The sequence below is a fragment of the Coturnix japonica genome, chromosome 7 (assembly GCF_001577835.2).
Source record: "Coturnix japonica isolate 7356 chromosome 7, Coturnix japonica 2.1, whole genome shotgun sequence".
NCBI lineage: Eukaryota > Metazoa > Chordata > Aves > Galliformes > Phasianidae > Coturnix > Coturnix japonica.
The window spans coordinates 30,756,489-30,770,834 of NC_029522.1; the positions used below are offsets into that span (position 1 = coordinate 30,756,489).

Below are 14,346 nucleotides of genomic sequence, written 5' to 3' on the forward strand. Positions count from 1 at the left end.
AACAGAAAATGCTGATTTTTCTGAAAGTAGAGATTGCTATGAAGTGGATTACACAACTAAGTGCAGCTGTTTGCTAACAAACAAAACTCTGGACATGTTCTCTGTCTGAGAAGCAGTACTATTTCTATTCTTAAACTAAGATGTAAAGAAAAAAAACCTATATTTTATGCCAGATTAGTAGAGTAGTCAAATGTGTATCCTATTATAGTGAAGTAATCCACTGACTTGAGCATGTTGAAGCTCCTAAATGTGGACATCAGGGTACTTTGCTCAAATCCACACTCAAAGTAATGTGCGTGTTTATATCTAAGATTGTATTTATCTGTTAACCAGGTGAAGTGCCTATCCAGGTGTTTTGCGGGTACTGGACAAAGGGACATATCTCATCTTTTGGGTGCTTGTATTCTGCAGGTCTTGTACAAAGAGGACCTGGGGACAGGTATCCCAACACCTGTTACTCCAGAAATAGAGAGAGTCAAACGCAATCAAGAACACATTAGCTCGGTATTTAAGAAAAAGATGATAACAATTCATTTTTGCATAACATCCTAACATGTACTCCTTTCTTATTCAGTGATTTAAAATCTCACCTCACCGCACTCCTTTCTTCTTTCTGGCAATATTTTTAACCCAGTTCTTCCACCTTTTTGTGCTTTAACTTTTTGGAGTGATTTACAACTTTACACGGGTTTCTTTTTAAGAGCCCAAACCTTTATAAGCTATGAAACCAATCTGGTGTTTGTTTTATCTTAACCCTTTATCTCCTGTGATATATAGTAGCCATATTTACAGAATAATCAGCCACTTCTTTAATATTCACCTCTAGAACAAGCGTGCAATTAATGAAAAAGTGACCCTAACGCTAAACATAACTCGCAGAATAGTGAGATGTGATTATTTTGCTTGTGTTGAGTGCTGGTTTTTGTGTTGTTTCTTTGTTTGGTTGGGTTTTTTGTACGGAAATTCTCTTGTACCTCATAGGTGTCATACAAAGAGGGCTTAGGGACAGGCATCCCAACCCCGGTCACTCCAGAGATGGAGAGAGTGAAACGCAACCAAGAGAACATTAGCTCGGTATTGCCCAATGAAGCAACCCCCGCCCCTGAGAGTGCAAATCCCATCCCTTTAACTGCTCCGTATTAATTTCTTCTTCCAATTTGTTTAATGAATTTGAACAACCCTCTCCTTAATCAAGTCACTAAAACTTGCCAGTATCCTCATATTGTGGGTTTTTTTTCCCTCAGTCTAGCATAACTGCCATTAAATTATCCCAGCTGTGAGATTCAACTCTGATTTACTTAAATCAGCTCAGCAGTGACTTATTTCTTCTTCCCACTGATACAGTGACAGTGTGGGTGACTCCTGCGAAGCAAAGCTGATTCTTTTAACGCTCTTCAGACTCACCAAGCTGGTGCAGTGCTATAGCAAAACGAACTCTTAACACTTCCTGAAGCAAAGCAGACTAACGAGGCCAGAGCGTGTCTGCCTTTGCATGTTTTTGTTTGTTGGATGCTTTCTTGTATCCTACAGGTGTGTATAAGGAAACCTGGTGGCATCCCTGTGTCACTGTGATGTGAATAATGGAGAAAATTGCACAAGTGGGGGGAAATGTCTGTAGTAATGCATTTCTATCCCGAATTGCTGCTGTTTCTGACCCATTCCAGTCAAGTTGCCATGCACAATTTAAGTGTTCCACTTCATGACTTTGTTGTTTATTTGTTTCAATTGCAGTGACTCAGGGCTGATCTTGACTCTAACACAACAGATGCAAAGTTCAGACCTGAACTGATGACATTTGTAGTAAAGTTCAGAGAAGCCCCAATAGTCACACTTCGTGTGCTACATTTAATTCACTCTATGATCATCACTTCTGTCTTTCATACTCGTGAGGGAAAGCTGACCATTAAGATCTTTTGTTTAAGTACTGTTTAAGGACTGAAATCCTTGTGGAAGGAGGCAGGACTGCAGAAATGTTTGCCCTTAGCTGATTATTTTATTGACTTTTCTCTGTTAGCTTTTGAACAAGGCTGTCAAAACTGTATTTTTCATACTTGGAGGTTTCACTGTACTCACTTTCTCTCCTTCTCTCTCTCTCTCCTTGCCCCATCCTCCTCCTTTCCTTTTTTTCCTTACAAACCCCCCACAAACCAAACAAACCCCACCTCCCTGCTGCCACACAGGTGTTGTACAGAGAGGGGCTGGGAGTTGGAACCCCAGTGCCTGTGACCCCTGAGATGGAGAGGGTCAAACGCAACCAGGAAATCTTTAGCTCGGTACTCTTCCCTACTTGCAGAAATACGGTCCCTTAACTTCATTTCAGAAGAACCTTCTAACACTTCTGTAAATGTTCTGAGCTCTGCAGATAACTTACAGTGACACCCCCTTTCTGCTGTTAAAATTCAGTCTTCCTTACATTGTCAGCAAAAATATTATAAGTTTTTTCTAATAATCGTCACATTTAATGCTTCACGTCCTTCAAGTTTTGTGAGTTTTATTTCCTTAAAAAACGCCTGCTTCCTCTGTTTGCTTAATTCCATTCTTCTGATGCTTTATTCCTGGGACCATTCAGGAGCTCGGAAGCCTTCCCCTGGATTGATCACAAGTGTCACCTCGTTTCCAGTTCCTAACATTTCCCTCTTTCTAGTGGATGTAGCAGGCATCCAAACTAACTGTGCTGCTCTGCCCCCCTCGGATACAGTCTGTATGTTATACTTTTTTACGCTGCTGTGTTACCATACAGGTGATGTACAAAGAGAATGTGGGGATGGGAACCCCCACCCCTGTCACTCCTGAGATTGAGAGAGTCAGACGCAATCAAGAACACGTTAGCTCGGTATCTTTCAGTTGGAAGTGAATTCCCTCTTGACCTATTTAAAAATAATTATAACTCTAAGAGTTACCCTTGTTCCCCTGTAATCAACTGACACCACAGCCACTGTCCCATTCCCCTTGTTTTGGTTATTTTTCCTACATAACGGATACTTACCACATTTCTATACCTTGGTTTTGATTAATGCTCTTAATGATGGCAACTTTTAGATTCTGTGTTTCAATCTGTCTTCATTATTATTTTTTCTTTACTCTGAACATTTATTTTCTTCACCATCTGCTTTTCCTTTCAATAATCACTTCAATCCTTGGTTCTTGGTTTGACTGTACGGTGTGTTAAAACAAAGCTGTCAGTGCTCTGATGCACTGTGGGATGAGCTCAGTGCCTTGATAGGTGTTGGTGACATTGATGGGTGGGGGTGAAGAGAGCAAAGACTGTACCTCTGTTCCTTTCTTGTCGTCCTTCTCACTTTGTTTTTTGAGGGAGTTTTACCATGGCTGCCCAATGGCAGCACCCAGGCCTGCAGCCATGACGGAACCAGTTGGGCTGGGTGCACAAAACCACAGCACTGGGCTGTTCTGTATGGATAGGAGGGTTACAAGCAAAGCAGGAGTGCACAGCTTTTCCATTTCTACGTATTTTTTCTTTAATTCCTGTTTTTTGCCCATGGCTGCCCAGAGAAACACCTCTCTTGTGTTCCGCTCTCTCAGCCAGCAGGGTGTTACTGATTGTTGATCCGCCCGTCCTTGTTGCCTCTCCATTCCTTTTTTCTCCGGCCGTGTTGTCCACAGGTGATGTAACAAAGAGAATGTGGGATGGGAACCCCCACCCCTGTCACTCCTGAGATTGAGAGAGTCAGACGCAATCAAGAACATTTTAGCTCGGTATCTTTTCAGTTGGAAGTGAATTCCTCTTGACCTATTTAAAAATAATTATAACTCTAAGAGTTACCCTTGTTCCCCTGTAATCAACTGACACCACAGCCAGTGTCCCATTCCCCTTCTTTGGGTCCTTTTTTCCTACATAATGGTTACTTATCACCTTTTTATTCCACTGTTTTGAGTAGTTCTGTTAATTATGGTACCTTCCAGATTCTGTGTTCCAATATTTCTTTTTTCTTTACTCTGAGCACTTTATTTTCTTTACCATCTGCTTTTCCTTTCAATAATCACTTCAATCCTTGCTTCTTTTGCTATTTTTTTTTCCTCCTGGTTGTACTGTGTGTTAAAACAAATCAGTGCTCTGATGCAGACTGTGGGATGAGCTCAGTGCCCTGATAGGTGTTGGTGATGTCAGTGGGTGGGGGTGAAGGGAGCAAAGATTGTTCCTTTGTTCCTTTCTCATTGTCCTTCTCACCTTGTTCTTTGAGGAGTTCATTACATGGCTGCCCAATGGCAGCAGCCAGGCTGTAGCCATGCTGGGACCAGTTGGGCTGGGTGCACACCACAGCTCTGGGCTGTTCTGCAGGGTGAGAAGGGTTATAAGTAATGTAGGAGAGCACTGCTTTTTAACTGCTGTAGGTTTGGGGCTTTTTTATTAATCCCCCTTTTTTGCAGCCCCAGAGAAACACCTCTCTTGTGTTCCCCTCTGTCTCTCAGCCAGCAGGGTGTTACTGTTGTGTCCTTGTTGCTCTCCATTCATTTCCTCACGGCCGTGTTGTCCACAGGTGATGTACAAAGAGAATGTGGGGATGGAACCCCCACCCCTGTCACTCCTGAGATTGAGAGAGTCAGACGCAATCAAGAACACGTTAGCTCGGTATCTTTCAGTTGGAAAAGAAAGAAAATTCCCTTTGTGGTTTGATAAAAAAATAATGTTAACACCCAGAGTTGCCCTTGTTCACCTGTAATCAGCTGACACCAAAATTAGTGTCCCACTCCCCTTGTTTTAGTGCTGTTTCCTACATAATGGTTACTTACCACATTTTTATTCCGTGGTTCTGATTAATTCTCTTAATAACGGTTATCTTTTGATTCTTTGTTCCAGTCCTTTTTTACTCTGAACGCTGGTTTTCTTCAACACCTGCTTTTCCTTTCACTAATCACTTCAATCCTTGGTTCTTGGTTGGTTTGGTTTTTCCTGCTGGTTTTGCTGTGTATTGAAACAAAGCTGTTCAGTGTCTGATACCAGACTGTGGATGAGCTCAGTGCCCGTGATAGTTTTGTGGTACGTTGTGAGTGTGTGTGGAGGCTGAATGATGGAGGTCAGAAAGATTTTTTCTTTCCGTTTTTGCATTCTCTATCTCTTATTTGTTATCCCATGGTCTGTACCCAATGCAGCTGTATCCATGACATACCAGTGTTTGTGTCTGTTGTGCACTCTAAGATTCACAGCCACTGTGCGTGTTTCTGTATTTTGATAGGTGAGTGTGTTTGCATGGCAAGGACAGGAGAGCATGCTTTTCCATGTCTAGGGGTTTTTAATGTGTTTTGCACGGAAAGAAAAACACCTTCTTCTTGTTCGCTCCCTCTCAGCCAGCAGGGTGTTAACTGTTGTGTTCTTGTTGCTCTTCTCCATTCATTTCCTCACGGCCGTCGTTGTCCACAGGTATGTACAAAGGAGAATGTGGGGATGAACCCCACCCTGTCACTCCCGAGGATTGAGAGAGTCAGACCAATCAAGAACACGTTTTTAGGTCGGTATCTTTCGTTGGAAAAGAAGAAAATTCCCTGTTGGTTTGATAAAAAATAATGTTAACACCAGAATGCTTCTTGTTCCACCGTATCAGCTGACACCAAAAGCAGTGTCCCATTCCTCTTGTTTTGGTGCTGTTTCCTACATAATGGTTACTTACCATGTTTTTATCCCCCTTTTGATTAATTCTCCTAATGATGGTAACTTTTTGATTCTTTGTTCCAGTCCTTTTCTTTTTCACTCTGAACGTTGGTTTTCTTCCCCACCTGCTTTTCCTTTCATTAATCACTTCTCTCCTTGGTTCTTGGTTGGTTTGATTTTTTCCTTGTTGCTCTCCATTCCTTTTCTCACGGCCGTGTTGTCCACAGGTGATGTACAAAGAGAATGTGGGGATGGGAACCCCCACCCCTGTCACTCCCGAGATTGAGAGAGTCAGACGCAATCAAGAACACATTAGCTCGGTATCTGCAGTCTGGAAAGCTGAAACCTCCCCTTTGACGCTTCTTTCCTCTCCCATCTCTTATAATCAACCTACAAAGAAATTTCCTTTTCCCTTTGACACTTTTTTTCCCTGTGTAATCATTACTTACATCATTCTCGTTCTTCTGCTTTGGTCTCACAATCTTAATGATAATAACTTCTGGGTCCCACCATTCTTTTGGCTCTGATCACCTTTTAGAACTTTTTTGTTCTTAAGTTATACAAGGTTTTTCCTTCTGTTAATCACTTCAGTCCTCAGCTTTGCCTCCTGTGGGTTTTCTCCTGATTTTTTTCTCCTATCCCTTTAAAACTGAACTATTTGTGGTGTGATTCCAGCCAGTGGGAATGAGCTCTGCATAACGGTGCTCTGACAAGGGCCGGTTTAACCTGCTCTGCGTGTGCTGCTTTTGAATGGGTAACTGAAACAGGGTTATTCCTTAGTTCCTTTTTGGTTCTGTTTGTGGCCTTCTTCCCTTAGGAAGTCTTCATCTACTATAGCAGAGATGTTTTCTTCAAGGCCCTGAGAATCAAACTCTTTGCAAAGTGTATCATCATTTTGAGGAAGGTTTTAAGTTTTCATTCCAAGCTTTGGCTCAGGGCAGCCTTGAGTAACACTCAGCCTCTTTTCCCACTAAGCTGCGTGCTGTGTTGTTTGCCCGCTCCTACTGGTGTTTTAACAAAGCCGTGTTACCCACAGGTGTTGTACAAGGAGGAGCTGGGGACAGGGACCCCAATACCAGTCACTCCTGAGGTCGAGAGAGTCAAACGCAATCAAGAACACATCAGCTCGGTACTTGGTGGGGGAAAAGCTGTGTTCCCCTTAACTCCACATCAACTGAACTTTTTAATCTATATTAAAAACAGAACGTCTCCTCTCCTTCCTTCCACATAATCAGTTTAATCAAGTTAAAAAACCGTCCTTCCTCTTTCACTGTATTTCCCAGTCTTACTTACGTTCCACTTCTTCACATGCGTAATTATTTACATGATCCTCAATGTCTTTAACCATTTTTACTCCCTGTTTCAACTTCCTTTAACATAAACTTGTGTGTCGTGTTGGTTTTTTTGTAATTGCTTTCCCACTGTAGTGCTCTTGTCATGGAATCAGGAGGATTCCAGCAGGCTCCGGGACTGTGTAGAAGCTCCCCTCCACCATGGAGATACATCTGTTCAGTGCTACTTTGACAGCTTCTGGGTTGGGTTTGTTGTACCTGTAAGATAAAGGCATGGACACGTTTGCCATCAGACCCTATGGGTGTAATCGAAGCCTTCAGGGCAGCTTCTAGGGCACGGGAGAGCAGATGACAATCCACCAGACTCAGCTGTTTGGCTTTGTGTGGGATGTGATTATTTCTGTGCTCTGATTTCTTCTGGATGCTTCTTGTTGCTGTGCAGGTGTTGTACAAAGAGAGCGTGGGGACGGGGACCCCCACTCCCGTCACTCCAGAGATGGAGAGGGTCAAACGCAACCAAGAGATCTGTAGCTCGGTACTTCACCAAGAAAAAAACGCATCCTTTAACTCTATTGAAACAAACAACTTAACAGCTTTAATAAGTGGGTGTTGTGACACTTACTGGAAATCGTGCTGACCCTGGCTCTAAAGCAGTTTAAATAAGCAATCACTTCTTACCGCGGCTTACTGTGGTTTACAGTGACTGTGTTAACTTGGTACAGTTTTATTGGTCGTAAGGCTTAATTTAATAATCCTAATCCTAAGAACTGACAATAAACAGAGGTCCTTTATTTTCTCTGCAGCGCTGATGGAATTTATAATAATTGAAATACCTGTAACATCCTCAGCACAGTGCTTTGCAGTCTCATTTACAGTACTTATCTATTGGGTCATCACCCAACGCCAGGCCTGACTTCTCTACTAAAATATTGCTGTGTACCTTGAAACAAACCTACAGTACCTCAGCCCTGTGATAGTAAATACAAGGAAAAGATGCTTTTGTGTTTACAGAAAGCTGCTTGCTTATTGTTGGCTCCTTTTCTTATGTCTCATAGGTGTTATATAAGGAGAACATAGGGAAAGCCACCCCAACCCCTGTGACTCCTGAGATGGAGAGAGTCAAACGCAATCAAGAGATCATTAGCTCGGTACTCTTACAGGAACCCAATTCCTAAAGACCTGCATGTTGTTTAACACACAGTAAGCAGTTTTACTGACCTGTGCTTTCCTAACTCTTAAACACACCTGTCAGGTAGCATGAACAAACCCAGTTTGTGCTGCAAACGAGTTGTAATTTTACCTTTCCTGTTTAACACCGTCCAAAGCAGAATTTAACTAGAATGGTTTGACCTCTGATTTATTATTATTATTTTATGGACTTGTCTCTTTGCAGTTTCTTAACTATCTCTTGTAAACTATTCTTGCTTCACAAGGACATGGTTAATAATGGATTAATGGTAACACTCCCATTGCTTCTGTCAGGAATCACGTTGGCCCCAGATCTAACCCCTTTGAGGTGTAATAACCCAGGAGCTGTTACTGTATGTGGTTGTTTGTGGTTTCTGTGCTGGTGGAAGTACGTTCTTAATGACATTTGGATACTCCCTTGTATCCTATAGGTTTTGTACAAAGAAAATGTGGGTAAGGTGACCCCAACACCAATCACTCCAGAGATGGAGAGAGTCAAACGCAATCAAGAAATCATTAGCTCGGTACCTTCAAAATACAGATTTTTTTCCCCCCTTTGCGTCTACAGTAATGTTAATCAAGTAACATTCTAACTATACTCAACTTTAATGTAGAAAATAGATAGATTTGTTTCTGTGAGTTAATCTCTCCCTTTCTAAAACAAACTTGACTTCAGTGTTAACATTCTGATCCAAAGGTTTAGGAGCTTTCTACAGCTCAGTTCGTCTCACTTGGGCTCTATCCAGCCAACGCCAGCACTGATGGCCCTGGGGGAAGCAGCACTCAGCTCCGTCTCTGTGCTGTGTCTGTAAGCTGTTGTTGTACTTTCCTTGACTTCAGTGGGAGAAAACCCAACCCCAAAACCAAACATGCCACGGGGAAAGCCCCACCTCTGAGATTGTATTGCTTGAGGTGGTACCAGGGATGTTGTTGGGTGGGACACCTCCCAGTCAGGGTTTGGGCACAGAGGGGTCATAACCAGCAGGGTGGCTGTCACAGTCCTTAGTTCTTGGGGTCACGTGGGGCTTCCTTGAGCCCATGGAGCCAAGGTTGCAGCTGTAGCTGGATAGAGCCCTTCATTTTAACCCAAACAATCAGTTGTAACCAGCTTCTCTTTTCCAGTTCATTTTTCTTACCCCTCCCACTAGCTTTAGGCGTTTGGCTTTTTGCGGTGATCGTCCCGTAACCTGCCATTCCTGTTTTGAATTCTGATAACTGATTGACTCCCTGTGTCTGAATCCTTCTGAATGCTTTTGGCTTTTAATGTGAGATGCCGGATACATGTTCTGTATCCCACAGGTGTGGTACAAAGAGAACTTGGGGCGAGCAACCCCCACCCCTATCACTCCCGAGATGGAGAGAGTGAAACGCAATCAAGAACAGATTAGCTCGGTATCGTCTGCAAGGTGTAAAGGGGCTGAGATAGAGACGTTGTTCTCTTTCTGAATGACTGACTTAAGGTTGCCTGGTTTTTATTTAACACTCTAATTTTTCCCCTTGGACATAGAAAATAATTATAATGGTAAATTATAGTTTGCAAATATTTTTACTCACTTTTTAATATTTTTCCTCACTTATTTTTTTCCCTGTTATAACAAATGGTGTTGATTTGAGAACCAGCCTTTGCAGCTGTGATCTGTGCACTTGTGACGCTGGGTTGCTTTGTGGTCTGTAGGTTGTGTACAAGGAAGGCTTAGGGAAGGCAACCCCCACACCGGTCACTCCCGAGATGGAGCGAGTCAAACGCAACCAGGAACAGATTAGCTCGGTACTGAGGAAGATACCTGCCTTAGGTTAACAATAACCTTTGTGAAGAGAATCCACTTCTAATTCAGCCCCATTCTCTCCCTGTGTTCCGTGTTTTTGCCTCCGTATTTCCCATTTTCTCCCTTTTGCTCAAGAAAATAATTAACTTCTTAGCAGCTTTATTTATTTCCCAAGATCTGTCCCTGCAGTGCTGACTATGCTTACACAGTAACACCGCCAGCACCGTGAGCTGCTGGGTTGCCTGTTATGACCTGTATGTGCGTTCTGTGCTCTGTAGGTGTTGTACAAGGAACACCTTGCGAAAGGAACCCCAACACCCATGACCCCAGAGATGGAGAGAGCAAAGCGCAACCAAGAGAACATCAGCTCAGTAAGTCCTGCAGTAGATGAAAGATATGAACTGAATTAGTATGGGAGTCCTTCCCTTCCCCTCTTCCCTTCCCCCTTCCCTCCTTCCTTCCTTTTCCCCCCTTCCCTCCCTCACCTCTCTCTTCCTCCCCTCCATTCCTTCCTGCCTTCCTCCCTCCCTCTTCTGTTTTTTCTCCCCCCCCATTACCTTGCACTCACTTCCTTTTTCTATCTGCAGGTCCTTTACTCAGACAGCTTCCGTAAACAGGTTCAAGGCAAAGCTGCTTATGTTCTGGACACACCTGAAATGCGGCGTGTGCGGGAGACACAGAAACACATCTCAACAGTAAGGGCACTTCAGTGAAGGTCTGCTCCTTAAAAGCTTTGTTCCAAGATGCAGCAGGGTTGTCTTCTTGGGGATGATACGTGTTTATCAGTAACAGACCAGTTATACCTCAGTGAAAGCCAACCTTCAGAAGGGCACTGGCCCATCTGCAAGGAGCACAATTGAGAGTAGCAGGAAACAAGCAGGACTGAGATTGTGTTTTCCGTTACAGGTGAAATACCATGAAGATTTTGAGAAAAACAAAGGTACTTTCACCCCTGTAGTCACTGACCCCATAACAGAACGTGTGAAGAAGAACATGCAGGACTTCAGTGACATCAGCTATAGGGGCATTCAGAGACGAGTGGTAGAAATGGAGCAGAAGCGCGTGGACCAGGACCAGGAGAATCTGACAGGTAACTGCATCACTTCACTGACACAGAATGAAACTGCACCACTTCATTGACACAGAATGAAACTGCACCACTTCATTGACACAGAATGAAACTGCGCCACTTCATTGACACAAAACACGGGGAGACCTTGAAAAATAGTTTTATTAATTTAAGCTCAACAGTAGCTTATATTGACCATTAACTGAAGCTGGTGGCCTTATCAAAGCCCCCTCTGCCTCTTCCCTCCCTATGGCTTTTGTGTAGCAGATACCAGGCTTGGATTGTCATTTCTTATTTGTATTTTTAAGAAGTTCACCTCACATTTTTCACCAATCACATCTCTGTCCTACAGCCTTGATAAGCATCAATTATCAGCTCCTGCTTTCCTTTCCCCTGTATGTTTTTACTCCCATTTAGGAGGGCTCTGTGCTGCTCTGGCCCTCCAGGACATGCCTGGGCTCCAGCTCCTCAGTCATTTCTCTTGCAGGTCTTCGTGTATGGCGCACAAATCCTGGCTCCGTCTTTGACTACGACCCTGCAGAGGACAACATTCAGTCCCGGAGCTTACACATGATCTCAGGTTGGGTCCGCTCTGTGCAAATCCAACAGCAAAGCTAACTGCTCGGGGACACTGAAGTACAGTTCCAAGTCTTTCTCTGTGCAAGAATGCAAGTACAGGCTAACATGCTTATTGCAGGCACTACAGTGATTTCTGAAGTTACACATGGGGAGAGCCCAGTTCTAGTGGGAATCAGTGACAGTGAGAACAAAGGAGAGGAGAAACTGCTCCGCAGAGCTGGTGTTCACAGAGTTCATCCTACTAAACATGCAAGTGCTCCCCTGGCACAGGGCTGTACAGGATGCACAGCCCCACACACTGACAGCACAGCTGCTTGCCTGTAACACTGCCTCTTTTTTAGCTCCCCAAATGCTGTACCTCAGTTCTCTTCCCTACTCATTGCTGGAGAGATGTGTACAGCGTGGGGCCATCATGTTGTTCTTGGGCAGCTGGGCAAGGGAAGCAAGTAGTCACTTACTTAGGTACAGACTTTGGATCTAGCAAGCACAAGAGAAGATTGGGAAAAGAACAAATCTGGATATTAGAAAGAAAAGGAACTTCAGCATAGCGGCTTTTAAAAGCACTTCCAATACCACTGATTAACCGTGAACAGATGGATGAAGCCATGCTCTGTCCCATTAACTTAGTAAAGCCCAGTAACTGTTTCTGCTCCATCTCTTCCACCTTGACAGTCTGGTTTCCTCCTTGCAGTCCAGGCGCAGCGCCGCAGCCGGGAGCACTCCCGCTCTGCCAGCGCCCTGAGCATCAGCGGGGGGGATGAGAAGTCAGAGCCCTCGGAGGGGGTGAATCAGCACCTGTCCTACTACAGCAATGGAGGCTTCTTTACCACCACCACCACAGGTATGGGAACCTGACAGCCTGGGGGAGCACTCAGTGCTGGCTCACAGCAGGAGCACACAAGTGCTGAGCTGTGGCCCTGACCAACAGCTGTAGTACTGTGGATAAAGGGCAGGTTTAATCACCACCCACCCCATCCCAGTATCCTTAATCAGAGCAACTCTGCTCCCCCACCAATACAAGCATTAACTGTAAACATTTTCTGTTTCCTTTCATAGTGGGTTATAAACATGCTAAGACCATAGAGCTGCCGCAGCAAAGGTCAGCATCTGTTGCCACTCAGCAAACCACTGTGTCATCTGTTCCTTCCCACCCATCCACTGCTGGGGTAAGTAGCTCTGGGTCACTGCACTGCCCAGCTCAGGGCAGTCAGAGGGCAGGGCTGGTGTTCATCCAGGACAGACTAGAAAAACCCACAGGCTGATGTTTGCTGCAAAACCAGCTGCAGGTGCAGCAGCTCCATGAATGGTACCTTTAGCTGATCCGGAGAGCTGAAATTTACACAGCCTCCCTCGCACCACCATGCAGTAGGTCAGACCGTGCAGCTGTGCCTGGAGCCAACCGGAGCTGGCTAATTGTTTCAACAGTGGTGCTCCAATACATTCTGACAAGGTTTGGTCCAGCTAAAGAATCAAGGCACAAAGGCACGAGGTGGGGGGCTGGCTGCCCCTCCCAGAACCAAGAAAGAACACAAACAGGAAACAATATCTTATAAAAACAATATTTTCAATGAAATTCTTTGATCAGAAACCAGGATATTTAATTAAAAGCCCAGCCAAAACTACCACCACTGGTGGTACTTCTCAGTACTGCCATCAGTCACAGCTTCATCTGCCCTCCACCTAGTGTCACGGGTTAACACACTTAGCTTGGCTCTGACCAAAACCTAACAGCAGTGTTACGAACAACTCTTAATTTCTCCCTCTGTTCCAATTAACAGAAGACATACCGGGCTATGTATGACTACACAGCAGCCGATGCTGATGAGGTTTCCTTCAAAGATGGTGACTATATCATCAATGTGCAACCAATTGATGATGGCTGGATGTATGGTACTGTGCAGAGAACGGGCAAGACAGGCATGCTGCCAGCCAACTACGTGGAGGCCGTGTGAGCCAGGAACAGAGTGGTGCCTTCCCCAGGCACAGCCACCTCCCACCATCAGCAGAACTTCCTAACGCCAAAGCACCACATCATCTTCCACAGCAATTGGTAGTGCCCTACAAACCCAACACCTTTCTGAAATGGCCTGTCTTCATTTATAGTATTTACGTATCCAATACCGTCAAAACGTTTTAAACGATGCCAAAGCTTTCGATCCTGTACTGGAGAGTCTTGACTACCAACCCTGACTTCATTCATTCTCCCATAAGGAGAATCTCTGTGGGCTGTTCTGAACCATTTCAACAAACCTATTATTTGTTTTCCATGTGAGCTTAGGATCTCAACCCAAAGTTTATCTGGAGGGGAGGTGGTAAAAAAGAAGGGGAAATCTCACAAAGCAAAAGCCTCTTCTGTCTGCTTGCTGAGCTCTTTATGCAGGTGTTTTTTGTGCAACTGCTCTGGGGTCAAAAGTTGTTACCTGTAAATTAGTGACTAAATAAAGCTCCTGTTTCCGCAGCATGTCTGAAGTTTTACTTCACTCTGAAGAGGGGGGGAATCTGTCTTACAACAATCCTGCCCCATTCTGAAAGAGAGCAGATCCAGGATGTGCAGCTTTAACCCACAGCATGTTGTGATGTACACAGCCAGCCAGCAAGGAAAACACTTCTCACAGGGGATTCAGAATAGCAAAGCTAGAATGTCAGTTACACTCTTCAATTTCTGAGCCACACGCACAGGGCATGAATGGGATCCTGCTGCTCAGATACTCCCTGGTCTTTGCTGCCCCTCACCCCAGCCCTGGGCAGCGCTGATGGCCTTGCAAACCTCCTCCTGAGCTGGAGATTCCAAAGCAGCTCTGAGGAAGGGATGAACCATTTGGGAGCAGCTTTTTCCATTTAAGCTTA

The 14,346-nt window shown here is 44.4% G+C and overlaps 1 protein-coding gene across 1 annotated transcript in view; it reads left to right on the plus strand.

Annotated features, from left to right (window-relative positions):
* The window catches only part of NEB (nebulin), a 108,355-nt gene extending 94,398 nt beyond the window's left edge, over positions 1–13,957 (plus strand). The window contains 15 exon segments of the mRNA XM_032445929.1: positions 412–504; positions 982–1,074; positions 6,642–6,734; positions 7,340–7,432; positions 7,953–8,045; positions 8,517–8,609; positions 9,385–9,477; positions 9,761–9,853; positions 10,130–10,222; positions 10,439–10,546; positions 10,758–10,941; positions 11,408–11,500; positions 12,191–12,340; positions 12,556–12,665; positions 13,278–13,957. Coding sequence (XP_032301820.1) covers positions 412–504; positions 982–1,074; positions 6,642–6,734; positions 7,340–7,432; positions 7,953–8,045; positions 8,517–8,609; positions 9,385–9,477; positions 9,761–9,853; positions 10,130–10,222; positions 10,439–10,546; positions 10,758–10,941; positions 11,408–11,500; positions 12,191–12,340; positions 12,556–12,665; positions 13,278–13,451 — 1,656 coding nt within the window. The 3' untranslated portion in view covers positions 13,452–13,957.
* Positions 13,958–14,346: the final 389 nt, after the last annotated feature.